This window comes from Amblyomma americanum, chromosome 8 (assembly GCF_052857255.1).
Source record: "Amblyomma americanum isolate KBUSLIRL-KWMA chromosome 8, ASM5285725v1, whole genome shotgun sequence".
In the NCBI taxonomy this organism is placed as follows: domain Eukaryota; kingdom Metazoa; phylum Arthropoda; class Arachnida; order Ixodida; family Ixodidae; genus Amblyomma; species Amblyomma americanum.
In genome coordinates this window covers 8704130-8731922 of record NC_135504.1, presented here as the reverse complement: position 1 = coordinate 8731922, position 27793 = coordinate 8704130, and the positions used below count along the sequence as shown (strand labels likewise).

General features: G+C 44.9%; 2 protein-coding genes across 2 annotated transcripts; one reads left to right on the top strand and one right to left on the bottom strand.

Moving 5' to 3' along the window:
• Positions 1–326: 326 nt before the first annotated feature.
• On the bottom strand, positions 327–17202 carry Tif-IA (RNA polymerase I-specific transcription initiation factor RRN3 homolog Tif-IA). Its single transcript, XM_077633782.1, has 13 exons — positions 16814–17202; positions 16054–16143; positions 15797–15929; positions 13291–13378; positions 11075–11243; positions 9894–9980; positions 8794–8905; positions 6185–6327; positions 5166–5299; positions 3716–3900; positions 2419–2674; positions 1716–1797; positions 327–718 (listed from the first exon to the last, which is right to left on the bottom strand). The coding sequence occupies exons 1-13, from the start codon at positions 16994–16996 to the stop codon at positions 599–601; spliced, it is 1782 nt and encodes a 593-aa protein (XP_077489908.1). The 5' UTR covers positions 16997–17202; the 3' UTR covers positions 327–598.
• A 250-nt stretch (positions 17203–17452) lies between these two features.
• On the top strand, positions 17453–25827 carry LOC144100876 (uncharacterized). The gene is made up of 7 exons (XM_077633781.1): positions 17453–17736; positions 18962–19754; positions 20600–20734; positions 21539–21586; positions 22921–22996; positions 24173–24234; positions 25703–25827. Exons 1-7 carry the CDS (start codon positions 17498–17500, stop codon positions 25748–25750), a joined length of 1401 nt encoding a protein of 466 aa, XP_077489907.1. The 5' UTR covers positions 17453–17497; the 3' UTR covers positions 25751–25827.
• Positions 25828–27793: the final 1966 nt, after the last annotated feature.

The following is a 27793-nucleotide window of genomic DNA, read 5'->3' as shown; positions in this document are numbered from 1 at the left end:
CGAAAAAGCAAAGTACCCCCTCTATATCTGGGCTATACTAAATACTTCAGCAGGGAATGAATCTGTGAGACTCGCCGTACTGCAATGCTTTCTGTAATGTCAACATAACAAAAAGTTCAAATTGTATAGCACTGTTGTCGCAAATTGTCAACTGTAAAACTTGCGCATGCAATGAAACCATAAATGTGTGAATAATACTACTATATTTAACCATTAAATCACTGGCTGCAAGAGCATCTATGGTGTTCTTAACCAGATTTGAATCTTTCGGTGGGGAGCATTGCGTTTCAGCATTTGTGTATTAAGTTCAGACTATAAAAACAAGATCAGCATACTGACAGTTTTTATTACACTTTAAAACATTATATTTAAGAATATATTACAATGTGCCAAATCAACGCAGCAGGATTCACTGGTCGGCTGCATTTCCACTATGCAGGCCTAGGAGTTTTTCCCCTCCAGTTGCATTGTAAGCCGACTTGCTGGTTGATTGCTTCAACCCACTCTTAATTTAAAAGCCTTACAATGCACCCTCTCTGCCTTGTGTCAGAAATTTGTTCAATACTACAATTCTTTAATGTCCTAATAAACTGCTCTACTACCGGTGGTGACCGTACGATAAACTGCGCTTGAAACCCGGTGATGTGCCGTAACTGAACATTTCGGCGACACAGCTCGGAGACTTGGGAGACTTGCACATTGGCTCATCTTCCTCGTCCTGCAAAAAATCAAAATTGATGCGAATAAGTCAAGGCATTAAGAATTAACGTGATGCAAAGGTCTGCTAGTTGCTGTCGTGCCGATTTCATTTATGTCGCATGGTTTGGTTTATGGGGGGTTTAACGTGCCAAAGCGACTCGGGCTATGAGGGACGCCGTAGTGAAGGGGTCCGGAAATTTCGACCGCCTGGGGTTCTTTACAGTGTACTGATATCGCACAGTACACGGGCCTCTAGAATTTCGCCTCCATCGAAATTCGACCGCCGTGGCCGGGATCTAATCCGTGTCTTTTGAGTCAGCAGCCGAGCGCCATAACCACTGAGCTGCCATGGCGGATGGTTATGTTGCGTGAAGAACTACGAGAGCACGAAACAATTGCCTGCATCTTGCCTGTTTCTCTCTCTACGTTTGTCCTAATTTGCAGAAATATATGCCCAGCTGTAAATACCAACAAAACCAGGGACAAGTTTACTTTTGTTCTTAGTAAAAACTGATTCCTTCACTCTTTCTGGCTATGCTGATGCTTGTTTGGCACCAGAAGAGTTATTAATTGCTGGGAATATCGGACTAAATATAGAACATTCCTCTTCCCACCATATGATTCAAACTTGTGGTGTTAATGCTGAAAATTTTCCATGACCACTGTTTGGAAGTGAACGATGACGGTGTGTCATAGCAGTTTGCTTGTGAAAATGGCAAGTGGCGGTGACAGCTGCTTCTCACTTCTGGCCTTTCACAGTCCAACTTCAGTTTGTCCTTGGTGTCTCAACTAATGACGGCACTATTGCTCAGTTCTATACACTGCTTTGTGCCCCTGCACATATGTTATGAGAACGTGATCAGATCATCTACGCAGCTCCTGGCTCCACGATGCTCATGATGCACCTGCCACCAGTCTCTTTTAACAGCCCAAGCAGAATCTCACACTCGGCATTTATTCGTGAACCAAATCTACCTGTACACATGAAAGACGCTCCAAGATGATGGAATGCAAACCTCAGGTTCGTCATCCAAGACAGCTGGGTCTTCCTCGGTCTTCTCGAACTTCCTGTACAGTGGGTCGATCCACCTGCCAGTCCTGTGGTGCAAATGAGGAGAGGGGGTGAGGGTGCAGAGAAATATTACTTGTAGGGTCTGCATGGCTCAATTTCCAGCACCTCACTCAAAGTTGTATGACAGAAGATTTACTTGATTTGTTAAGCCTAAATTCTCAAATGCACAATGTTCACAGAGGATCGCAGTGGGGTTTCTAGCACTCAATCAACAATGGGGTCTACTGTATGCCCCTTATAGCATTCATTCAGACCATGCCACCCCGTATAAACGCAGGAGAAATGCAACAAGCTCTATGTCAAGAATGGCACGATCATAAGAAGTGAAAGAGTGGTTATATACTTTCTTGTGCCTGAAGAAACTCGTGCGGCTAAAGTAATGCTACAAATCTTCTCTGAACCAGCAGATTTAGGTTGAAGTTCAATGTGCACGTTAATTTCAAAATCCTACAACTCGAGACCTCGGCTCTGTGCGGAGGCAAGAACTGCAAGCTACAAATTTGAGAGACAGGCTGCAGGCGGTTCATGCTACCTCTTGCATGTAATTTTACAGAAAAAGCGCCATTTCAGAACTGATCACCCCATTTCTGTGCTTTTTCTTTTCAAAACAAAGACATCAGGAGTGCATTGGTTTCACCACTCCTTACCGCTTGAGCAGGTACGGGTCAAACGGGAAGAACGCGTCTAGGACAACGTCTCCCCCGTGCACGCCGTCGTCATCGCAGCTGGCTGTGGGCAGGGCGAGGCGCTGGTTGCGCTCGATGACACTGTAGCAGTAGACAAGCTGGTAGTGGCGTGCTATCGAGGCAAACTGCTTTACCACTGCCGGCAGGCAGGACTTCAAGGGGTTCAGCGGGCACATCACCAGGCCCTCCAGGTTGAGGTCGCGCAGATATCGAAGGCCTGCACAGCACAGTGACAGCTGTCATCAGCACACTGGATCTATGGGTAACAAGAGTATCTGGGAAATGTAATAAGCAAAGCCTCGTTAATATGACAACCCATTAATTTGGAAAACTGGATAATTCAGACACCCTATCTGGTCCCGTCGAACTTTTGCATTATTCTACAGACGAAACTCTTGTTAATGTAGAGCACTTTGGTCGCACTTTTGTTACTTCGGACTGTTGGCGGAGCTCACATGTACACAGGATCTGGAAATTTGGCGATGATGATGAGTGAGCGACTCGGAAGCGCGGCCACTTAATTTGAGTGGTGCTGGCATCCTATCAAAAGGTGCCACACACATCACTACGATCATCAGTCCAGATGATACAACTGGATACTTTTTTGCTTTGGGCTGCGTTCCGCCGTTTTCTTCTTTCTGTTTTCGTTATGTGCACATCGCAGAGTGTGCTGTCAGTGTTCGTGCTGTTGCGGAGCCTGAAATCGTTCTCAATTACGCCACGTGCACAAAACGCCGGGTGTATTTTTTTTTTTTTGTTGAGTGTGTGTGTGTGTGGTGAGGGGGACTACTGATATTCTCAGTGACCTGGGGAGCTTATGTTTTGGTTAGTCCAACAGCTTGCGCGCACAGCACCACTGCCTCATTTGGCAGAACTGCAAAATATAGCTACCACCATGCAAATCTCTCGCACAAAGCAATCGACGATCACAAACCTTTGCAAGAAATAAAGGTAGGTTGATGTGAGACACTTCATTACCTTTTCTTACTGGTCCCTCCAATAATTCGACATGCAGTTAATTTGGACATTTTCTATGGTCCTGTATAATCTCAATTAAAGGGTTTTACTGTAATTGAAGCTGCTGAGAATGTACTCCTATTCTTTTAGAAGTTCTGCATGTTTATGATCTTGGGAAACCGCAGGGCTCCGCAGAACCCAGCTTGAGAGTCCCTACACTAAAGAACAGCTTGCAACGCTGCACTACTACTAGGTGTGCCGACTGTCGTGTGGAACGTGATGTAAGTGCAAGGAGCCCCACCTTTGTCACCGCTTGCGATGCCCCTGTGGTGGAAGGCGAACACGTAGAAGACCGTCTGGCACACAGCATAGAAGGTGCCGTGCCGCTGGACATCATGCTGGGGCTGGCAGAAGCCACCGTCATTCAGGGACGCCACGTAGTTGTGCGCCCAGTGGCACATGAGGGACAGGGAGGCACACACCGTACTGCAAAACAAGGCAGCGACAACTGTTGGCACACGTTCCACACCAACATCCAGCTTCATCCAGGTATAAACGGGTGCCGCCTAACCAGTTTCCTTAACATATGGCAAAAATACATGCCGACTGACTTTCAGTATGGTATGGTATGTGCGATTTAACATCTCACAGTGGTTAGGGTGCTCAGCTACTGATCCGGAGTTCCCAGATTCGAACCCGGCCGCAGCACCCGCGTTTCAATGGAGGTGAAATGCCAAAGATGCCCGTGTATTGTGCAATGCCAGTGCACCTTAAAGATCCCCAGGTGATGGAAATTTTTCCGGAGCCCTCCATGGTTCAGGTGTCCCCGAGATGTGAGGCAGATACTGCGCCATTTCCTTTCCTGAAAAACAAATTTAATTTGCACAGGGGCTGTGAGAAACGCCGCAGAGGAGGGTTCTAGATTAATTTCAACCACCTGGAGTTCTTAATGTGCACCAACATCACACGGCAGACTGGCGTATTTTCGCATTTTGCATCCACTGAAACACGGTTGCCACGGCCAGGAATCGCTCACACGACCTAGGGATCAGCAGCGAAACACCAAAGCCACCGAGCCGTTGTGGTGCACACTGAGAATTGTACATGGAGCGCCAAGAAAGTAGCTCACACAACAAGGCACTCACAAAATTGAAATCTCCTGTAATTTCCAAAGCTATAATAAAAATAGCTTATACGTAAGACAAAGTTCGTGAAAAATAGTTTATAGAATTTAACGTCCCAAAGTGACTCAGGCTATGAGGGACACTGTGGTGAAGGGATCCGGATAACTTCAGCCACCTGGGGTTCTCTAAAGTGCACAGACATCGCACAGTACGCAGGTCTCTAGCATTTTGCTTTCATCGAAACGTGACCGTCACGACCAGGATCGAACCCGGGTCTTTTGGGTCAAGTTTGAGAAAAATGTGCCCGACATTACCTCTGCAAGGAGTAGTTGCACTATCGTGATCTTAATTCTTATATGTGCCACTCTTTCCAATGCACAGTTAGTACATAGCACTGTTTAGCTCACAGCAAGGACAGAGGCACGTGTTGTGAAAGTATGCACCAAAAATGTTGCCAAATAGAAAAGCCTAGAAAGGCCATTAGTTCTTATCTGCTTATTAAAGAACAGTTATCTATGGCATCCGTAACTGTAAGCCAAGCCTTATGCAATGTCGCAGCAGACAAAATGATGGTAAGAAATGAACAACTAACGACACTGCTTGAATTTTCTGTTTCCACACACTCACCTGAGAGGCACATATTTTGCTCTGGCCAGGAAACTCCCAACGTAGAATGCAGAAGCCTGGCGAATGACGCTTGATGTGGCCGGGTTCTGGACTTTCTTCCAGAGGTAGTCCAGGAAGGCTACTGCTAGAGCCGCCTGAAAGATTGTCGGTTAAAAGAAGTTTGCTGTCAACTTGTTCATGAAGTTTGCTGTCAACTTGTTCATCCTGTCACACCAGCTAGCAAACAGGCATCTCGAAGTTGAAAAATTGAGCTTTTTTCATGAGTAAAGAAAAGCTAGCTCCTTCAAGTCTTTCAGTCAAGTCTGTCACTAGTTCCACTACAGAACAGTTCCCGTCATTCAGCAGTTCATGTGCATCTATTCTGTCTCCTGTGTTCAGTTGCAATCCGATATTGAAAAAGATTTGTAAAGAATGCAGCTATAACAGCCATAATAAGGTAACTCAGGAAGTGATAATTATTTATTTATTTTGCCATACAAAGCAAGCAATGCATTTAGATCTTGTTTCCGACTAACGCCAAACAATACAAGACCTTCACCACACCAAACACAAACATACATCCACAGTGTTTTTGTCCTCACATTACGACCTTGCTTGGAAGGTGAACGTGCTGACAAGTACAAGACACCCAAAGTTCCTCTTAATTCTCGAAATAGCAATGGCATCAACAAAGGTGAAACATCACACACCAGTACACTTTCAATAGTGCTTGGCTTAGCCATAGCCTGCGAGAATGATTGGTCCGAAATTTGGAGGTTGGTTGACAGTCGTGCCCCTTTTGGAATTCAAACAAACTACTCAGGGCTGTTATAAATGTGGACAATAAAACTAAAATAAGGTTGCAAAGTCACACTAAAAGTTGACTGGTAAGCTTTCTGGCGGCACACCACTCTTAACCTTTAAAAATTGGCTGCATGAAGTACCCCCTTTTCCAATTATAGTTTCACAACTTTAATTTAAAAAAAAAATGCCCTGGACATAAAGCAGTCATTTTATGCAGTGCAATAATCAATCCTTACCGGCCGGAAACTGCACAGGTAGAAGAGAAGGAACTGTAGGTGGCAGCACTTGTGTGTCGGCAGGATAATCTTGTCGAAGATGGTCAGGAAGTCCTTGAACAGCACCTTTGTCTTCTCCCAGTCCAGCTTGGACAGGTCGCCGTCTGAGTGGGAGACGGACATTTCAGACATATGACACATGAAAAATTGCGCACAGGAACGAACTGCCACAGCTTTAAAGATAAGAGGTAATCAATGAGCTGCGCAAAAGCAGAACCCTCGAATCAACGAAGATGAATCAAAATCAGTGGCTCACAATATGACAATCCTGTGGCTACCCCCCCCCCCCCCCCCCCCCCCCCCCCCCCATTTACTCTCCACCACTTAATCAGCAGAAGTTGGACACATCGACATTTTCAAAGCTCGCGGAGCTCTGCTTCTGCTTCATCGGGATCGTCACCATCGTCGCTTGATGCACGGGCCTCTGCTGGAACAAAACCTGCGTGCCGAAAGCAGTTGCCAATCGTTTCACCTTTCATGCTGTCCCATGCCGCTTTAAGCATCTGGATTGCTCCCAGCAGGTCCCCTGCTTCATACGAAGCTTCACGAGAACAGTGTAAATCAGTCTCCTCTTGTAAACTGCCTTGAAGGCCCTGATGACGCCCTGATCTAAAGGCTGCTGCTTGGCTGTAGAGTTAGGCGGAAAAAAAGCGAACTTCAATGTTATTGAGTGCAACATCTGTGCTGTGCGCAGTACAGTTATAAACGGGGACGCACACTTTGCGACTCTCACACACAAGCTCGCAGTCCCAAGCATGCAGCCACTTAACGAAAAGTTCACGCGTCATCCAACATTTCTTGTTGGAAACTCTACGGGGCGTATGTGGGACACTTTCATGCATCTCGGGGTTTTAAATCTCCGGATGAAGAAGGTTCGCAGTTTCCCAGTGCCTTCCATGTAGGCAGCATGCAAAACAGTGATCCGGGCCTTTCCTTGCTTCCCGCCATGGCACGGCTCTTAACGTGCGTCAAGGGTATGCCTGGGTAGCATCTGCAAAAATAGGCCTGTTTCGTCCACATTAAAGATGTCCTTGGGCTGATATTTTGCAAGGATTTGCGGCCACTGCTCTTCCAACCACTTTCTGATGCTCTCGCAGTTAGCCGTCTCACTTTCACCAGAGATCGTTTTGCCCACGATGTCATAGCGTGCTTAAACCTTTGCAGCCATCCGAAGTTGGCGACGAAGTTTTCGGCACCGAGGATACAGGTAGTCTTTCGCTTTTTGTTGAAGCATCGGTCCCGACACTGGTATGTTCCGAGCCCTGACATTCAAAAACCATTTGTAGCGCGCCTTCTCCACGTCGCTGAACGCAGGGGGCCAAAGGCGTTGTGCACTTGTCCGCGTGGTCTCTTGTGCTTGTGCCTTGATGACAATGACAGCTTTGTTCTTCAGAATGGTACCCAAAGTGCTCCTTGGGATGCCAAATAAGTCCGCAAGAACGCACTTCTTCTCGCCGCTCTCCAAGCGTTGAATTATCTCGAGCTTGGTCTTTAACGTCAGTGCCGCTCTTTTTTTCATGTTCACCGCCATCACAGCACTACGCACACCCGCGCACCACACTCAACACGACCACCAACAGAGCCTCCACAGAACGTTACGACAGCCACGCTGCTGCTAACACTAAAATGCAAAAGCAACATTCGATTACGCCGCTGCCGCCACTGCTGAAGCGGTTGTCAGCGGTTGTGAGATGCGGATGATTTCTTTGGCTGTCAACTCTTGATGCCGACGTGGCATCTGTGGCGCTGTCAGTGCCTGCGAGGTAGTCCTGAACGTTTGCTGCGCCGCACAACAAATTTGTAGTGCAACGAAGCCTGCCGCCTTGCTATTAAACTGAAGTAGCGCTTGGCATTGCGAAGTTCGTTATATCCGTTTTATGCTGAACCGTGTTCGCTATAGGATGTTAAAAAAAACATGTGTTCGACAAAAATATTTCGTGAGAGTTCGATATATTCAATAATTCATTATATGCATGTTCGTTATACCGAGGTGTGACTGTATTTCACTCTGCAGTGCAGGTTTGCCTCATAAAATGTTTACGAGCCTCAGACTGCCTCCCTGCCTGCTCACTTGTCGTGACGGTTATGCATGTGACAGAGTACTGCCATATTCAATTTTTTTTTTTCCTTGAAGAAGCTCACCAACACCTGTGTTGTGGGAGGCACGCGTTTAAATAAAGGTGCCTATCCGGACACTTCCAGCTCACCAAAAAGAAGTGTGTACCACCCACAAGCTTCAAATAAATGGTAAATAAATTGCATTGAACTAAAGTGAACCTAAACGACATTATCGCCAAGCTTAGGTGTCTCCAGAGAATGGAGACAATTGCGCTTTATAAGGCCAAATGCCAACGCACAAGAACATTTAGGAATATTAAAATTCAGCTTGCAGCAGTCACCAGGCAGTCTTCAAGGCGCAGAGTCGCACTTTACATTTTGAGCCAATGAATAAAGAAACGGCTTTAAACAAAAATTAATGGTGGGCTAAAGTAACACACCTTCGAAGGAAAAGAATTTAAAAAACAAGTACTGGGTCAGGGACTGTTTCCTGGCCAGACCATCCGTCATACCTCTGACGTTGCAGTGTCGTTGGAAGTACAAGTAGAACTCGTTGAGAACCTTGTCCAGAATGTCAGCAAGGGCATGCTGCATGCGGTCAGCACTGGATTCACACATCTTCTCCTGCAACGCAGCCAGAACGAGCCCCACAATTATACGCTTTAAGTAACGAGCACTTGATACATGTGGCGACACAGCAATAGGAGTACAAATTATATTAGGTAAAAAAAAATGATTACAGTAAAAAATTTTTTAATTTTACCCCCTGTAATTAAGGAATTTGCTTAAAGGGACCATAAAATGATAATTTACTGAGGTTAGGAAGAGCGCTCGAGCGATCAGTATTCCATGACAGGCTGCTGCACTGCAGAAATTTTTAAGCGAGCTTCATTAACAGTGAAGATATTGGCAATTAAAAACGATGCCCCTCCTCTTCCCCTAGGCCCATACAACAAGATGCAGCAGAAAAAAATAAACACAGGAAAGAGGTCGGGAGTGCACCCCAATCCACCCCCTCCCACCGAATTCAGCTGCGCACGCCCAATGAGAAGGCCTGCCCACATTCCCTACTTTACGTCAGGGGTGTAGGAGCTCCTAAGAACACGCAGTGAGGCGTTGCCCTAATCAGTTGCGAGCAGCAATTTTTTAAATTATTTGCAACTTTTATAGGGTCCACGCAAAGCTTTTAATAAATGTGACGCAAATACTCGCAAAGATCACCTCTACAGATTTCTTGCCCTTTAGAATATGACGATGAAATCATTTCAGTGTCCATTTAATTGTCCGAGGTCCTGTCCAATGCCCAGGTAAGGTTCTTTGCACCTCAATCACCACGAGTTCTTCCTAGCAGTATGCACTTAATTCTGCAATGACCTTGGGCAAAACGCAAGCTTGAAGATCATAAGTGCTCTTATTCTGTGAGTAAATATTAAACATGAATAATAACTAGAGATGGAACACAACACTGCATGACAAGAAGACATTTTCATTTTTGCCTGAACTTATATCCAAAGTGGTTTCCAAATTGTAGCACATGAAATCATGCAATTTGCTCACATTTTTGTGAACCACAGCTCCTGCAACTGTGCAAGTACAGAACTGTTCCGCCTACCATTTCAAAGATCTCGCCCTCCTCCATGGCATCATCCTCCCCTTCTGCGTCCTCGGCATCCATGATCTCGTCTTTGGGACAATGCAGCTGAGGTGGACATTTAAAAACAGTGAATAGCAAATCAATGCTCACACTGCGGCAAAAATTAGAAGTCAGAAAGAAAGCAGATACAACAAGATAAAAAAAAAACGAAGATTTTGTATATTGTACATATTGCCTAGACACTAGCTTGTCTCACTGTAATGCAGATCCGTATTTACTTGTGTAATTTGCGGCACTCTTTTTTTTAAATCAAGGCTTCAAAAAGGGGTGCACAAATTATGCGGAGCTTTCGCAAGCACGTCCTGAAAAACTCTACAAAGGTCGTCACGCACAATATGTACCCTATGTTGCTGCCTGTATGACGACACTCCCCTCCGCCATCACACCCCTCACAGGCCAGAAAAAAGCCCGATTCAAAAAATAAGATGCATAACCCCTCTCGCCGCACCCCACCACACAGTACGTAGTTCCCCGTGGAATGGCATGATAGTGCGTGCGCAGCTCAAAGCAGTCAACATGCAGCGATACAATCGCAAAGCCAACAGTCATAGGTGAACGGACATAAAAGCCGATAAACTGGTGCCCTTACATGCGGCCCAGTTAACCGATGGCAAAACCAAACAGCAAACGGTCCGTGCCGTTACCATGGGTGTACCCCAGTCTGGCTTCTGCGCAGTGGGCAATCACTTTGATAATCTTTTGCTCCTTCTGGCACGAAAGCCTAGTATTTAGGATGAGTTAAGCAGTGCTGGGGCAATGCTGCATAGATGCAAAACCTCCGTGCAATTGTGACCCTAGGTGAAGTCTGGACGGAATGGCACTTGGCTCGCACAGTTGTAAAGTTCGTGGCAGGCAGCTACTGCTATGTGGCAGCTCCCTAAAAAACATCCCACGTGGAAAAAATTATATGCATGTGAAACACTGCTGCTCCGTTTTTTGTTGTTTTTTTTCTTTCAAGTCATGACGTGGTAAGTTGGGGGGGAGCTCAACTGTCTAAGATGTAGGTTTCTGAATTTCATTGAGACATGACCTTGCGTTCCGTAAAATTTCGCCTCAAGTATGCGATAATACACTGCCCCCAATTTATGCTTAGGTGATTTTTAAAAAACATCAAAAATTAATACATAAACGCATCCTACGTCAACTTGCAGCGCCCTGTGTGCCAGCAGCTGCAGCAGCTCCAGCCGGTGATCTGGAATGTAGGAGGTCATGCGGAGAAGGTGTCCGACCAGGGAGGCCTGCTGGGATCCGTCACGCTTCATGTAGGGAAACACCTCGGCCAGAACCTCCACCAGACGAGCGGGAGCTCTGCACATCGCACAAGACCGATACTCAGCTAAAACACTACGAGGTGCACCAAAGGCTAAAGGGATGACACAAGAAAAGACGTCACAAAAGGGCCAAAGCACAAGGCAACTGAATAAGTTTTCCCACATGATTGGGCGAGACTCAGTAGACGGTAACAAAAATTGATGTGGTCTTACCACGTAATCACATTCAGCTACAGCCACCTGCATGACCACTCGGACTATGCCATGCAGCAAATGGTGCAAGCTCTAGTTGGCACTGCTGTGCACAGAAGGCACCACTCCCCTTTTCTCTTCATCTATGGTGTTACACCAACGTCCAACGTCACAAAACTGGAAGACGTGCCATTAACAGCTGTCGCTGTAAAACCGGTCTCAGTGGCTATGGCATTCAGCTGCTGAGCCCAAGGTCACAGGGTCAAATACCAGCCAGAGAGGCCACATTTTGATGGAGGTGAAATGCGAAAACAACCACGTGCCGTACGCTTTTTGCACATGTTAAAAAATTCCAGGTGGTTGAAATCAATCCGGAGCCATCCACCATATTGCCACAAACTGACAAAAAAGGAAAATAAATGAACAAAAATACAAAAAAACTGACTATATATAGCAGAAAATCATAATTATAAGTTAATAACGTAATCTCTTGAAATCTCAGTTCCTGTTCATTTCCACAAATCATTTACTCAGTGTTCCAGAAAGCTTTCTGCTAACTTTCTACCATCACAACAAAACAAAGAAACAATGAGAAAAAGATCGCCAAATTAAAATAGATGCACTGGTGAAAGACTTTTTGTAAAAAGGATCACAACTCCATGGAAGCTGAACTCTGCTTCACCCTATGCCTGTTTCCTAAGATAAGCATGGTCATTAACAGCACAGAAAAACAAATAATACCCCTGTCACACGGGACTTCTTCACGGCCTTTGCCGTAAAATTGTCTTATTGCACTAAAGGAGGAAAACCGAAAAGGAGCAGCGACGCTGCTACACGGCAAATCGAAAGGAGCTAGAACGCGGCCTCCGTGAATGCCTAAAGTCACCACTGTGTGTGAAGCGGCGCTAGTAACATTATGAAATTAAAACAGACGGTAGCACTTCAGCTAAGAGGATAAGAGTGCTTTCGCTTATGTTGGAAAAAGTAGCTATCACGATAATAAATGAGCGTTCTCACAGTAAGGAACGGATATTTTGAAACAAGTTTTTTTTTTTTCGTTCCCGGTCCGACCACGGTAGGCGCACTTTTCCGCTCGGCTCCTCGTTGTGTGTGAGAAGCGTGCTTTGTTGCTTATGTCCTTGTGCGTATTTCAAAGAAATTAGGTTGTGCCTGGTTAGCGTGCTGCCGTAATCATGAGCGACGAACCGCAAGACGCTAGAATGAAGTGTGTAATTGCCATGAAGAGCAAACGAAAAACAACAAAGCGAGAAACGCAAGCACATGGGTGTCGATGCGGCTGCTGAAAAGTTCAAGTCCTTTCTTAGCAGTGTAGATGTCTTAACTCATAGCCTCCTCTACGGGTAAGTGCACTGTAACGCAAAATTAACCATTAAATAGGATAAATTATATATTTCTTGCGTTTTCAAAACTAAAAATTGCGTCGATTTTTTATTCTTTGAGCTCGCTAGCTGGCGCTGCCGTCTGGGTTGCTCCTTTAAGCAACTTTAAGGCCGCTGACAGCTGCCTTTGCGGCTACGGACCTTTTTCGCAAAGGTCTCGACGCTTTGCCATGTAGATGCGCGCCACGCGTCTTTGGGGCAAAGGACCTTAATTCCTAAGGCCTTACAAGTGCCCGTGTGACAGGGGTATAACACAAGCCAGATATAGTAGGCACATTCAGTGCGAGCATTATTGCAGCCAAACAACTGCCACAAGTGCAATAGACTGCCTGCCAAGTCATTTACTGGCAGAACAACAAGACACAAACATGATTACTGGACTTCAGGCCAGCCTGCTATGAACAAACATTACACTGAGTCATTTCCTACATCCTTACACCTCATTAGATGCCAGTACAAGTGAAAAGACAAGTCATGTTTGTTGGGACTCACGTTGGAATAAGCTTGAAAAGCTGCTTGAACAGCTCGTGAAGCCTTTCCAATTTTTCCTCTCGTTGTGGTGTTTCTTTTGAGGTTGCATCTGCGATAGACAAAAAATGAACGAACAGAACAAAACCTTAGCACAACCTTTGTCCGCAAAGTTCCGAGACTGAGTCCATTTAAAAAGATGCGTTTAACATTGAAATCATTTGTGCAGCACCCCTTCAAAATAGTATTCCTTCCAGTCTACACACAGCTTCTAATGCTTCTTGAAGTTGGAAAACGCTTCTTTTGGCAGGGCTGTCAGCTCCTTTGTCGTCGCATCTTGAATGGCCTCCACGCTCCCCATCCAGCGACCTTTTAGGGCTCTCTTCACAAGAGGAAACAGGAAAAAATCGCATGGGGAGAGGTCAGGCGAGTATGGCGGATGGGAAAGTACAGTAATGCTGTGCTTGGCGAGAAATTTTTTCACGCTAAGAGCAGTGTGCGGACTTGCGTTATCGTGGAGAAGGCTCCATTGTCCAGATGCCCATAAGTCAGGGCGACGGCGTCGCAGTGCATCACGCAAGTGTTGGAGCACGCGGATATGAAACTCCTGATTCACTGTCTGCCCTTGTGGGACGAACTCGTGGAGTATGACACCTCTGGCATCGAAAAAAAACTATCAGCATTGTATTTGTCTCGGTCTTCTGTCGCCGCACCTTCCTCAACGCTGGAGAGCTCGTAGACTGCCATTCGGCGCTCTGCCTCTTTGTTTGAGGATCGTATTGAAAACACCATGTTTCGTCTTCAGCAATGACGCTGTCGACGAATGCAGCATCCTTCTCTGCCTCGGAGAGCAAATCAGCGCTCACTGATGTCCGCGTGTCCTTCTGGTCCTGTGTGACGGAGCGCGGCACAAGTCTGGCATTCAGCTTTCGTTTCCCCAAGTTCTCACGCAAAATTTGCTGGCATGTTGTCTTACTAATGTCAAGAGCATCTGATAGCATGCGGACTGTAATGGTGCAGTTTTGCTGTACGATTTCCCTGATCCGAGCCATGTTGTTTTCATTCCGTGAGGTTTAAGAGTGCCCCTGCCTTGTGTCGCCTTCCACCGACATTCTACCCAAAACGAACCTCTTGTGCCACTCGAAAACTCGCGCCCGCGACAATGTCTCGTTGTCGTAAGCGTCACGAAGGAGCTCATGCGTGTGTGTGGCTGTCTTGCCAAGCTTCACACAGAATTTTACGTTTACACGCTGTTCGAGGTGGACGTCCATCTCTCCACATTCACTCAACGTAGAATGCGCAGGAGACTAGTGACAACATATTTTCTACATGTACTGCCTTCTAGCGGCTTCCACAGCAATCAACATAAATAGCTCAGGTTAGCCCAAAAAGATGCCCTACACATATGCACCAACATTTGTTTTGGGGAATCATTTCTAGAGAAGAAGATAAATCAGTCTCGAAACTTTACGGACAAAGGTTGTATGTACAAAGCATGCACAAAAAGAAAAAGAAAAGCTGAATGACCACAAGTGAATATCAGAGAGTTACAAATGCATTAAAAAAAAGTACTACAAGCCACAAGCATGAATGACATTTTTTTATGTAGAGCAACATTTAAAAATTTAAGCAGGCAACATACAAGCATTTGTAGTAAGGCAGTCATTAGACTCATTGGCATCCACCCAAGCATAGCCATACAGCTACAAAGAAAAGCTATATAGCTTATGCAGAAACTTTGTAGCTGAACAAAAATTCATCCTGCTCTGATGAAGTGGTGGTCCCAGGTTCAAATTCAGGCCTAGGACGAGATTTGCTTCAACTACAAAGTTTCTGTGGAAGCTGTATAGCTTTCCTTTGTAGCCATATGGCTGCACTTGGGTGGATGTCAATGAGTAATTACTTCCTTACTACAAATATACTCCACTAACGGGATTCCCCTAAACACTGGACCACATAAGCACTTTATTTTCTTTTATTACCCTATCAACATTTTATCCTTCTTTTCGCGACTTATCCATCTCTTCCACCATAAATATAAATGTAACTTCATATAAATACACCTAAATATGTATACGCAAGGTAAATATGTCTCTAATTACCAATGAGAAGAAAATGGTGCTGAGAGCCAGAGCTTAATACACAAAATTATTACATTGTGACGCCCATGAAGAGGCGATGCCTAGTCTGTTTGGTCGGCATCGCTGAGTACGCAGAAGAGGAGGAGAACGAGGTCGCTGGTTGCGTCTCAAGCTCGGCAAGTGAACCCAGCTGGTTTCAGTCACCCGTCGTGGTTTCAATAAACCCCTGGTCGTAACAATATTATATTCATCGGTTTAAATGAATATAAGCATTGCAATATAATATGGCTTTCGCACCTTGCTCCTAACTGTTGACAAGCTGTACTGCCTTCGTGCAGCAGGCAAAGGTGTCAATCATGAGATGTAATTAGTGTAACTACTGTAGCTAGCTGTAACTACAGTATAAGTTAAAAAAAATTAGAAGGAGGACCTGGAATGTTTGCACAAACCTGGAGACATGAAGGTGCCAAGAAGAGTTACAAAGATGTTCCGTAGAAACACAGGATGAATGTAGACCATATCACAGGCCAACTGTGCGAATGCATCGATGACATGAACATTCCTCTTCAGCAGGTCAATTTTCTAAGAAAAAACAAAAGACAACAGAACATGTTTAGGGTAAACAACAAAGAAGAGTAGATTACAACTTGTATGCACTATATAACGTGCCGATTCAAATGAAATTCCCCAATTTGTCAGCACTTACCAAGACACACTCCAACACTTCATCGTTGTGCCTCTCGATCAGTGAAGCACAATTCTTGACACGCTTTAGTAGCCTGACCAATGCATCGTCCTAAAGAAAAGAAAACAATAGTGAAGTAATATTAAGCAAAGATAATCACATCATGCCAATTTGCAACACGAACATGCGACTGGAAACTCAATCGGCATCAAATACAAATAAGTGCACATGGCAACAACACAATTTACATAAATTTCTGCAATGAACACAGCTGAACGTCAGCGCCGTGTGTGTCCCCTTGTGTCTGTCCGCGTCCTTTGCGCTGTTTTACGACACTGAAATGCCGGCAAGGCGGCATGCCAGTACAAGCTGCAACGTTAATGCAAGTTTTCATCAAAATGTCAGCGTGTTCTGTTTCAGGCCTAGTGTTCAGTGAGAAGGACTGAAATAGCAGTGTAAATTCTACGTGTGCGCGTTGCTTGCGCTTCCTGAGCCTCTCATATTTTCTAAAGAAATTATCGCGGCGAAAAAGTGTCAACATCAGCACAGTCAACAACGAAACTGCAAAAACTCGACTCTGTTTATTTGGAAGTTGGAACTGGTTAATTAAAAGTCTTTCAAGGAAATTATCGAATGCTGAACAAGAACCAAGTTAGAACGGCTAGAGATCAGAATACAAGCAATGCTTCAAGGCTACACGGCAACCGTACTGCAGCCTAGTATCCGTAAGCACGTCCAGACAAGGCCTCGGGCATTAAAACGCGCCACGCGCACAACTCACGTCGGTGTCAGCAGACTTGAGAACAGTGACCAGTTGTCTGTAGTTGGCGTCCATGGCGTTGGCCCCCTTAAAAGCCCCCTGTACGTCCACCTCGTCGGCGGTGGGCAATTTGAAGCCAACACGGGTCTCAGTGGTCGAAGCCGCCGAGGAACCACGTTTCTTCAATATCGAAGGCGCAGACATGACTACGCGGGCACTTTGGACCAGTCGCGATACTTTAGAGTGTCAAGTGACACTAAGGTTGAAGGCTAGTATTCTACTCTCAGGTGTTACTGAACCGCTTCGTCGAAATAAGATTGTGTTCGCACGGCTCCGAACCACAACGAATCGCAACAGCACGCCGTGACATGACATACATGCAAGATACCTCGAAAAGCGGCAACCAGGCCGGCTTCGATCGATTTGCGATTGTCTTGGCAGCGGCTGGAACGCTGTTTATTGGCTGCGCAAACAACCTTTGCAAAACAGTGAACTTTAGTGAACTAATAACAATATAAAATTAAATAACAATAAAACAAAAACTTTATTGTTTACATTGTTTTAAATTATATCTTGATGTTAATCAACTTGTGTCCGATTAATTGAAGTAATCCACTGATCTCCACTAGAGGGCTCGGTGAAGTAGCTTGTGCTCGGCGCGTGCTTAAAAACGAAACCGACGAAAACACAAAACTTACGGTGAACATGGCGGTCTGCGTTCCTGTCAGAGTGAGGCTCGATTTGAGTTGCGCGATTCCACGTCGCAATGAGCATAACCTGCTTTGGATCGTAGTCGACCGGTCGACGACGGCAACGATAAAACAGTTTGCTAAGTTGATAAGAACCAAGTACGGTGTGGACAAGAGGAACGAACTGTACCTCGAAGACGCTTGGCTACCGCCCGATGAACCCATACAGATCTTGAGAGACAGAGACCTCGTGAGGTATTTAAAATTATATAGCTGTAATTCATCTATTTAATACCTGTCACAAACCAGCAAGATGAACGTAACTATTATGGTTTTGTAGTGATCGTTGGCCCGCTTACGCAGGAAAGCTGTCACTTTGTTTTCGCTAGTAAAAACGTGCTCGCATCGGCAGCGTAATGCCAGGGAAACTTATTCTGGAGAGTTGTGCGAGTTACTATTCTTGGGGGCAACGTTCTGTGACTTCGCTTGCGCTTCAAAGTCGCTGAACATTCTGTGACTTCGCTTGCGCTTCAAAGTCGCCGAACGTTGCCCAGCTTCAGACGCCGGGTGGCAGCTCCCACAAGTTTGGTTTATGGTTTATGGGTGTTTATATAGGGGTTAGTCATATTCTGCGTATTTCTCTATCACCTGATTGACAGTGTTTGGTTTTGGTTTAGTTTGGTTTGTGGGAGGTTAGCGTCCCCAAGCGACTCAGGCTATGAGAGACTCCGTAGTGAAGGGCTCCGGAAATTTCGACCACCTGGGGTTCTTTAACGCGCACTGACATTAGAAAATCGCCTCCATCGAAATTCTACCGCCGCGGCCGGGATCGAACCCGCGTCTCTCGGGCCAGCAGCCGAGCGCCATAACCACTCAGCCACCGGGGCGGCTGATTGACAGTATGAATATGATCTATTGTTGAATATCCTTTGCGAAAGCCTGCGTGATCATTTGGTTGATTAAACTCTAAGGTTGCCCTGACTCTATTAGCGATTACCTTAGTAAATACCTTGTAGGCAACGGACAATAAGCTGATCGGTCTGTAATTTTTCAAGTCCTTGGCGTCTTTTTTTTTTATGAATTAAGATAATGTTTGCGTTCTTCCAAGCTTCTGGTACGGCCGAGGTCATAAGGCATTGCATATACAGGGTGGCTAGTTTTACTAGCACAATTTCTCCTCCGTCTTTCAACAGATCTGCTGTTACCTGATCTTTACCAGCTGCTTTTCCTCTTTACATTGCTCCTAAGGCTTTACCTGATCTTTACCAGCTGCTTTTCCTCTTTACATTGCTCCTAAGGCTTTCTTTACTTCCTCTTACTTCCTGCTACGTTAGCTTATGCTGCGCTCCGGTAGACCATGCCTCTACATTTTCTAGCCTTGGTATGATGTGTCTCACGTCTGTGGGGTCATTTCCCAAGTGAAGTTTTGTTATAAGCCTTCTGCCTCTTTTTTTCTTTTCTTTTTCATGCATTCTACCAGAGTCATCTCAAGTGTCAAGAACTCATCGAATAGCGCCGATCACTCCGACAATGGCTCGGAACCGACGTTAGCAAGCGAAGAAGCTGCAACGAGCTCCAAGAAAAGCAAAAAAAGGAAGCTAGATGCCTCTGAGAGCAGCGCTTTACACGAAGCTGAACCAGGTAACAACACTGTCAATGCATTCCCAGACAGCCACCCCGCTCCTGCGACGTCAGCACCGTCGCACGATGCATCGGCGCATCTTGCAGTCTCCGGAACGCCTGTCTGGCCCGCAACTCCTAAGGAGCCGACAACCAGTTCGACGACACTGCAAGTCCCTAGTTTGCCAAGCACTCCTCTTGGACAGCAGATGCTGTCCACACCGGACGTCAGTATGTCTGGATCGCAGGCAGGTTCCGCCAAGAAAAAGGCACGCAGACCAAGGCGCAAGAAAAAGAAGCCAAACGATTCAGAGGTTGGCCCAATCGAGCCATTACCGCCTGTCGTTCTGCCTGTATCCAGTGCTCCACATCTAGCCCCACAGGCAGAGTTACCGGCGAAGCATCTTCGTTTCGATGAACACTCATCGTCAGACGAGGAGCAACGTTCAGTTCTGGAACAGTGTGTGCTGCCCAAGTCTGTCGAGGCTGCACCTTATGTGGCCAGCACAACACCGTCGCCTGTCAAGGTGGTGCAGGAAAGACAGCCACCGCTCACAAATGGTCAGGCTATGTGGCCACCTTGTGCAGCTGGCAGCTACACTGCAGTCCCGCCTCCTTCACAAACTGCACAGCCAAAAGCTGAGCTTCAGGAGGTAATGAAGTGCAAAGGGGCATTAGTAATCTCTGGTGTTTTGAAGTGAAGTGCCAGACTTCGACATTGTTATAACTTTATAACACATTATTTGCAATAAGGGAGCATTTACTCATTGGCATCCACCCAAGCACAGCCATACAGCTACAAAGGAAAGCTGCACAGCTTCCTCAGAGACTTTGTAGTTGAAGAAAAATTCGTCCTGGTCTGTGGTTCAAACCCAGGACAACAAATTCGTCCTGGTCAGGGGTTCGAACCCACGACCACTGCTTCACCGGGTCTGTCGCTACCAGATGAACTTACCAGGATGACAGGCTAGAGCAAATTGATCAATAACTCAAATTGGAAACGGTTTGGTCCAGTATCTAGGGGAATCCCCCAAGGTTGAGTAGACTTGATATAAGGGAGCAGTTACTCATTAGCATCCACCCAAGCTCAGCCAATGAGTAATTGAGATTGAGAAAGGTTAGCCATGTGACCAACCCCTATATTCAGGCTTCTATTTTGTCTAGACGCAGGTGTTCCGCCAAGCCTGAAAAGTCTGTTTGGGGCACCTCCCTTCTTCATATTTCTCGCAAAAATTTTGAGTCCATTGTTTCCGTTGAGCATAATTTATTGCTTAATGCTTTCCTGGAAAAATCTTTTTTGAAGCCAGTTTCAGACATTCAACAGAGTCAAAGCAGCATTGTTTACCTTTGTTTGTCAATTATTATAACATCTTATTTAATGAGCACAATTTCTTTTATGCGCTGAAGTTTTTAACGGGTGGCAGCATATTGCTTTTTAGAAAGGCGGCGCTAGTCACAATAATTTTATATTAACATGTCATGCCCCATTCATTTCCAGAGTTATGAAGAAGCCAGTGAAGTAGAGTCACCTGAAAAAAAAGCAGACAGCCAGCCAAAGCAAGTCAAGAAGAGCTACGCAGCTTACCCGCCTCTCAAGACACCACCCCGAGTGGGAGACCTCATAGCTTTCAAGGTGAGGAAAGAGTGATACAGCAAAATCTAGCGGAGGAACTGTTTTACTGACAGTCTGAGCACTAGCTGATGGTCAGAAACTATGCTTCAGGTAAAAATTTTTAAAAGCCAATCATCACATAATGCTGACACACGTTTCTTGTTTGAATTTCATGTTGTGAAGTTGACCCACACATTACTAAAGGTCACTTGCCATTGATGTGCCAGCCTTCATCATCAGTTACCAGTATGACCAGAACTGCCTGGGGCCACTGTGGAGCTTTTCTTGAGTAAATTTATGTAATAATTTGTTTTTTTAGGCCTTCGGGCCCCTAGAAGACTGCATTACTTGAACATAAAGATTTGTTGTAAAAATAAGTAAGGAAAGCAAGACAAACAAATAACTATTAAGGAGTCAAGTCACCATTGAACATAACAAAGCAGCTCCCACAAAAGAAAATAAAAAAAAGTAAGGATAAGGAAAGCTATAATAAGAATAGCAATTCTAAGGGTAAATGTGTACAAGAACAGCAACAAAAGAGAAAGCAGTTGACATCACTTGTTGTATCTTTGAACATAACTACAATGCTTGTTGAGTTACTTGGCATGTGGTTGTTATTACTGATGTTGTGGATGGCAAAAACAGATTTCATGTAACTAAAGCTATGCACAGCTGGGGCCTCCCTCCTAGACTGTCTTCCTGAAAAATTAATGTTGTGAGATTTTATTGCTGGACTGGAGCTCTAACCTTACTTTTATTTGAGTACTTTGCACCATAGTTTAGGTGTGTCTATTCGAAGTGATGATGTTCTGTCTCCTCATGCAGGTGTTGGAACTTGACTCCACCTATTGCCCGAATGTGTCAGACTACAAGGTGAATTGGGCCTTTGGTGATTATTTTCAATTACAGGATCTCGCGAGTACCTCCTTTGGTAGGGAACTAAATTTTGTTTTTACTAATGCACAACAAGGAAAGGTCTGAATATTTAAACATTCTTCTTCTTGCTTCCCATGTGTTAAACTACGTCTTGGTTCATTATTTATTCAATAATATCAGCAGTAAAATAAATCATTTCTTGAAGTGTTAAACTTGCCACCTGACCATACTAATGATGAGTTTAACAAACTTTAGACCAGTAGTAAATAGCCAGAAATTTTACAGCATCCTTTTATCCAGCAGTTTTACTGGCCACGCTTGTCAGGAAAATTCTTGTAACATGATTTAAGTGCAGCTGGTTGTATTTATTTGTGCCGTCATCAGGGTCAATAACATTGCGGAGGAAAAGTGGTTTCTGATAAATTAAAAATAACTAACTTTTTGGGGTACCTGGTTGTGCAACATTATAAAGGCTTTATGAAGGTTGACTGTCAGGGGAGTCGCATCCCTTTTATCCTTTTTCTGTAATGCAGCCAATGACACTGACAAATAAGTAGACATAAGCTTGTTGGGCTATGAAGGCTAATTTGCAACAAAATTCACTGCTTGGCTGGCAAGGCTTTGCGGAACAGTACAGTACTTCAAAAATTATGAGGCCGCTAAAGCCACCTCTAGAGTGCAACGCGATAGTGGCGTGTTCTGGATCCATTGCACACAGATGAAAGTTGATGAAGATGACATCCAAAGCACAACGCAAGAGACTAGCAGTTAAAGTGGGATGTGTGGCAGTGGCCTAGTGGTCTAATGCAGTGGCCAGCAAGCCTGATCTATTCATGCATCATGGGCTCGAATCCCACTCGCGGCCATAAAGTGTTCTGTTTATTAATTTCTTTGTTTATTTCTTTGCCCACCTGACTGTGTCACAGCCCCCCAGCTCCTCCGATAGTGGTGGATTTTCAAATTTGGTGGCAAGCTTTGACTGGTCTGTGGTGGTCACGTGACACCTGTGACATCATCACTGTCTCTACCAATCAAGGAATTTCTCGACATGCGGCGGAGAGGTTCTGGTGTGATGACTACTCTAATGCTGTCGCATTAATTGTTCACTGTCTGGATAGCTGGTGAACAGCTAAGTCAAGAAAGCATTTCTTCTGTTCATTTCATTGTGATCAAGGGACCCATATGGGTCGAAAAATGCCAATTTCATTTTTTTTTTTTGTTGATGTTGGCCAGTCAATTCAATTTCGCTTTTTTACTTATGGTGCCTCGCCAGATGAAAACTAATCTCTCTGTTGACGACCAAGAAAGCACTTGCTCTTTCTCTTCTGCAGGAAGGAAAAGTTATGCACCACAATCCTGTCAGCGACATGGTACTCATTGAGCTGAAGAATGCAGAGGCAAAGCCAAGTGAGTACAGGTGCTTCCCTGTAACACTGTTTGTTCAGTGTTGTAGTCAGTCTTCAGTTACCAATTTTACTTTTCATGTTCCCAGCTGTCCGTGTCTGTTGCTGCACAGTGATTTAGGATGCTTTCGTACCCGGTTAAACATGGCCATCGCATTTCTTGGCACTCGCTGCAGTGGCCTTGGTGTCCAGCTGCTGATCCCAACACCGTGGGATCGAGTCCCAGCCGTGGAGGCCAGATTTTGACGGATACGAAATGCAAACACACTCATGTGCAGTGACTAGCGGACGTTAAAACAATCCCAGGCAGCATAAATTAATCCAGAGCCTTCCACTGCGGCATCCCTCATAGCCCATTTGTCACCTCGGGATGTTAAACTACAGTGCTAAATGCCAGACATTTCTTGAGAAGTTACACGACGCATGTTTCAAGGCATCAAAGCTGTTGGTACCTCAAGAGTACAGTTGACTTGATAATTCAAACTTGAAAGGAGCCAAAATTTTGTTAATGTTGAAAGGGCCCAAACATCAATCTGAATAAACCAGAAGTTACAATTAAAAGTCAACTCCAGTGTTTTTTTTCTACCTTCTCGCATATTACTGAAACCTTCATGGTATGGCCTCTGCAGTTTTCTGATCCTTTATGCCAGAGTTTACAATGAGGCAGTGTTCGGTTTCAGTGCAAATGAATTTCAAAATTCCTCCATTTTGTGGCCCCAGTCGGGGAAGAACTATGGGCAACCATGAGTGTGTGACATCACTGGACGCACGGTCGTCAATGTTCACTTCGAGTTTGCTAAAGGACAAAATTTCTCAAGCTTGCTTTGGGTCATTTCAGACAAATAATGACCCAAGCTGTCATTTACAGTCACCAATCTAGTCAGTCAGTGCACTTCGTGATAGTATCCAAGGTATGATAGGTTGGTCTGTCGTGATGTCGTTGTTTCCTGGTTTCCGCTGTTTTAAAATACTCCTTCAGTATTTTGAGAAATGGTCTTTTGTGCTTGAAGGAAGGGACCCCAAGGAATTTGATGTGATTATCAACTTGAAATGTTCAGAAAACACCTGTAGTTGCCCTTTAAGCGAGTTCAGATTAATGATATTGCACTGTAATAGAGTTGAGATGTTCTTCGCTTTAGTGGAACCTGACTGTAAAATGGAAACTTGTTCTTTTAACCAGCATATGGCGGAAAATTTGAACTTGAGGTCCCAGAAGAAGGCTTGCCACCGATGGAAAAAGTGGTAAGTGTTCATGCATGTTGAGCTGAGGGAGTTTGTCTGAGCAATTTATTAAAGGTCCCCTGAAATCGTTTGCACCGGGGTCAAGAAAAGCAAGGCTAATAGGTAGTACTGAATCAACTTTTCGATCTAGGTTATGTAGCACAAGAGATTTCCACGATTAAAAACGACTGTCTTCATTTTCTTTCTCTCAACTCCTGCACCCAAAGCGGGCCAGAAAAAGAAAAAAAGATTAGAGGTCAGGACTAACCTCCACTCACAAATACATTCCCCAGCTCAGCTGTTCAATTTCTTTTCACCATTCTCGACGGCATAGTCCCCCAGCTTGCCATAGGCAGACCCACCTGGCAGTTAATAGAAATTTTATGAAAACGAGTGAGAGCATAATTAAGGGTAATGGTGGTGGTGGTGAAAACATTTAATGCCAAATACAGAGGGGGCAAACCCCCTAACATGGCACGAGGCAACCCTTAGGGGGCTGCCCTTGCAGGGCAAAGGACAGCCCCTGGAGGGCTATCCGCTTCAGGGCGTCTGTAATTATCTGGCTCTGGTCAGCAGCAGCGGAGCTGGCCAGGAGAGTCTCCCAGTACGACTCCGCCGTGCCGTGGTTGGGGATGGAGGATGTGGGAATGTAGGGCACGTGAGGAGGACGTGAAGGAAGTCTCCCAGTTTCCCGCAGAGCTTACAAGAAGAAAGGAATTGATCGGGGTAGCGGGCATGAAGGAGAATAGGGTAGGGAGCAGTTCAGGTCTGGAGTCGGCGCCAGTGGGGGGCCTGGGTTAAGATTAGGGAGCGAGCTGGCGGTGCGTAAATGCACCGGGTATCTCGGTAGTAGTTAAGAATATCTTTGAACGTAAAGATGCTCCCGCGATGGTGGAGGATCTTAAATGCACTGGTCCTGTGGCCTAACGGAAGGTCAAAGAAACTTGGGTTTTGTGCCTTCCTCAATGGGGTAGGGGATTATGTATTATTTTTGTGCCATTAATGGCCCTTTTTGGGCTTTAGCAGTGACAAAACTGTAGAGGAGATGTCCAGGTGTGTCTTAATGTATTAGAGTGCTGTTTTTCGCCTAGAATTTCGATTTTCATGGGCTGCAACTTGCAGATGAAAGAGCAGCAAATGTCCGCTTTGCAAGTGCATGCAACTTCTGGCAGTTCTGTGCACTCTTTTGCGACTGCGGAAACCGAAGCCAAAACTTCTGGGGGAAAAAAAAAAAAAAGTACTGCGATTCTATTTAAAACACACTGGTGCATATCTACTGCAGTTCTGTTTTCCCTAAAGTCCTAAAAAAATTACTCTTTTCAGCAAAACTTCGAAACTTGGCATCTTAATTCAGAATGCTTCACTTACTAGGAAATGTCAGCAGTTCGCAACTGTGGCAGTGTCTCTGTTATTAAAATTGTTGCAAGCTTCAATTTTTTTTAGCACCATGTCTAGGGCACTGAAATATATCTACTTTGTTGCATTTCAGGTTCAACTGATGTGGACAGAGCTCCTTGAACCAGTCATCATGTCATGAATGCGATAGGGACCTTAAAATGTTTTCACCACGTCCGCGTTTTCAGTTCATTCAATAAAGCATCCCATCTCTCTGCTCGCCTGCTTGTTTTGGTTTAAAATTCCTAGCTGACATTCTAATGCCTGACAATCCACAAGATACTCTGTAAAAATTTGAACAGTTTTCAACTGCAAAGATTCTGAGAAAAATGTATACCTTACCTCTGTAGCTGTATGGCTCCACTTTAGCAGATGCTAACGAGTAATTCCCTTAAACTGATACTACTCCACCTTTAAGAATTTTTCTGAACGCTTTGGCCAAGTGGTGGCCATGGTTCGGTGGAGGCAAATCGCAAGGCGTCCGTCTATGTACTGTGCGATGTCGGTGCACATTGAAGAGCCACAGGTGGCTGAAATAATCCGGAGCCCTCCACTGGCGTCCCCATAACAAACACCACTAAGGGACGTCAAACTCTACATACCGTTCCATAAACGCTTTAGACTAACTCGACTCTCGCTTCTAATTATCAATTTGACCTCGCTCCACCATCTGCAGCTGGCCTGGTTAGCTTACTCAGTAGCGCAACTGCCCTCTACAATGGGCAGTGGTCCGAGCTTCAATACCCGGACCAGGATGAGTTTTTTACAACTGTGAAGTTTCTAGAAAGCTATATAGCTTACTTATGTAGCTTTATGGATTTTTTTTTACGGATATTCAGGCGAAAGTAGGTAAGTTTCTCAAAGCATTGTACAAAGTCTTTCCAAACATGTCTATCTCGAAGCAAGGTCAAAGTGCTGGCTGTCAAAGATGCAGAGGGTGTCCTGGAAAATCGCTCATTGCAAAAGGTAACCCTACCAGCAAAATAACAAAGCTTCAACAGATGTACTCCAACATTGGCAGGCAACAAAATAGTTTTGAATTTTGCTAGCAATTTAATGCATGCACTTCAGTATGTTCACATCTGTTGTTTGGTATTGTTTTTTTAGATGCTTTCCTTTGAGGTTGTACAGCTGCACTTGAGTGGATGTTGTAATTGTTCCTTGATTTCAAATCTCCACCTTGGGCGATTGCCCTAAACATATTCGATAAGACATTATCGTAGTTGGCCGATTTTAGTTGTACAGCAATTCAAACTTTATTAATAAACAAATTTGTTTCTGCTACCTAGGGGCCCGCAATGATTAAATGCTGGAAGATCACAGCTTTTATCAGTTTTCAATGCTTGAGCATTACACAGTTGAGGTTTTGCAGCAGGAGTGGGATGCCTCCAACATGTACAAGAGAAAAGGTAAGTGGAAATCGGGGTCAGTATGGCGGAACAATTCCATAATGATTCCACTGCGTTTACGTACTTCGTGCTCTTTGTTACTAGCTCGTGTGACACCACATGTCCACTACTGCAGAGTTTGAGCAAATGCCAAGCAGGACATCACTTCAGCAAATGGTGAAGGGCAGGAAATACCAAAACGGAAAGCAATCGTTTTCCGAACCGCTACGTTATCCCAGCTAAGGACATAACCAGGACGGGCCTTTACACTGCAAGAGGCTTATCTCGGCCGGTCGTTCCTTTTTTTTTTTTTTTAATGGTGCAAGGGCAGCTTTGGCCAAAGAGCGCCATGGCGCAAGGTATTTTCTTCTTCTCACGGTGAGGTCAAAGACCCATTTCCCAAGCATTTCACTCTAAGAAGCCGAGCACCAGGCAGGGGAAAGCTTGTATCCATTGTATCACCGGTGGGTACCCGGCGGCACTGGGGATCGATCTCGGCCGATCGATAACAATGAGCCAATGATAACACAAATGCAACACTTTATCAACGAACATACTTTGGCTGTAAGGACATAGTATCTTTAAGTACATTAATTAACAAAAAACGGCACAGAAAATACACCAGAAGACAAGAAACATGAATACAGTATTATACTTTACAATATGCAGCAATATCAGGAATTTGAACATAGTGTTCCACTTAAAGGGTACACCATTGCTCAAGTTAACCAAAAAAAATGTGAAGTTGCAACAGAGCTTGAGTTTTTACTTACTGCCCTTATTAATTCCTGTAGCAT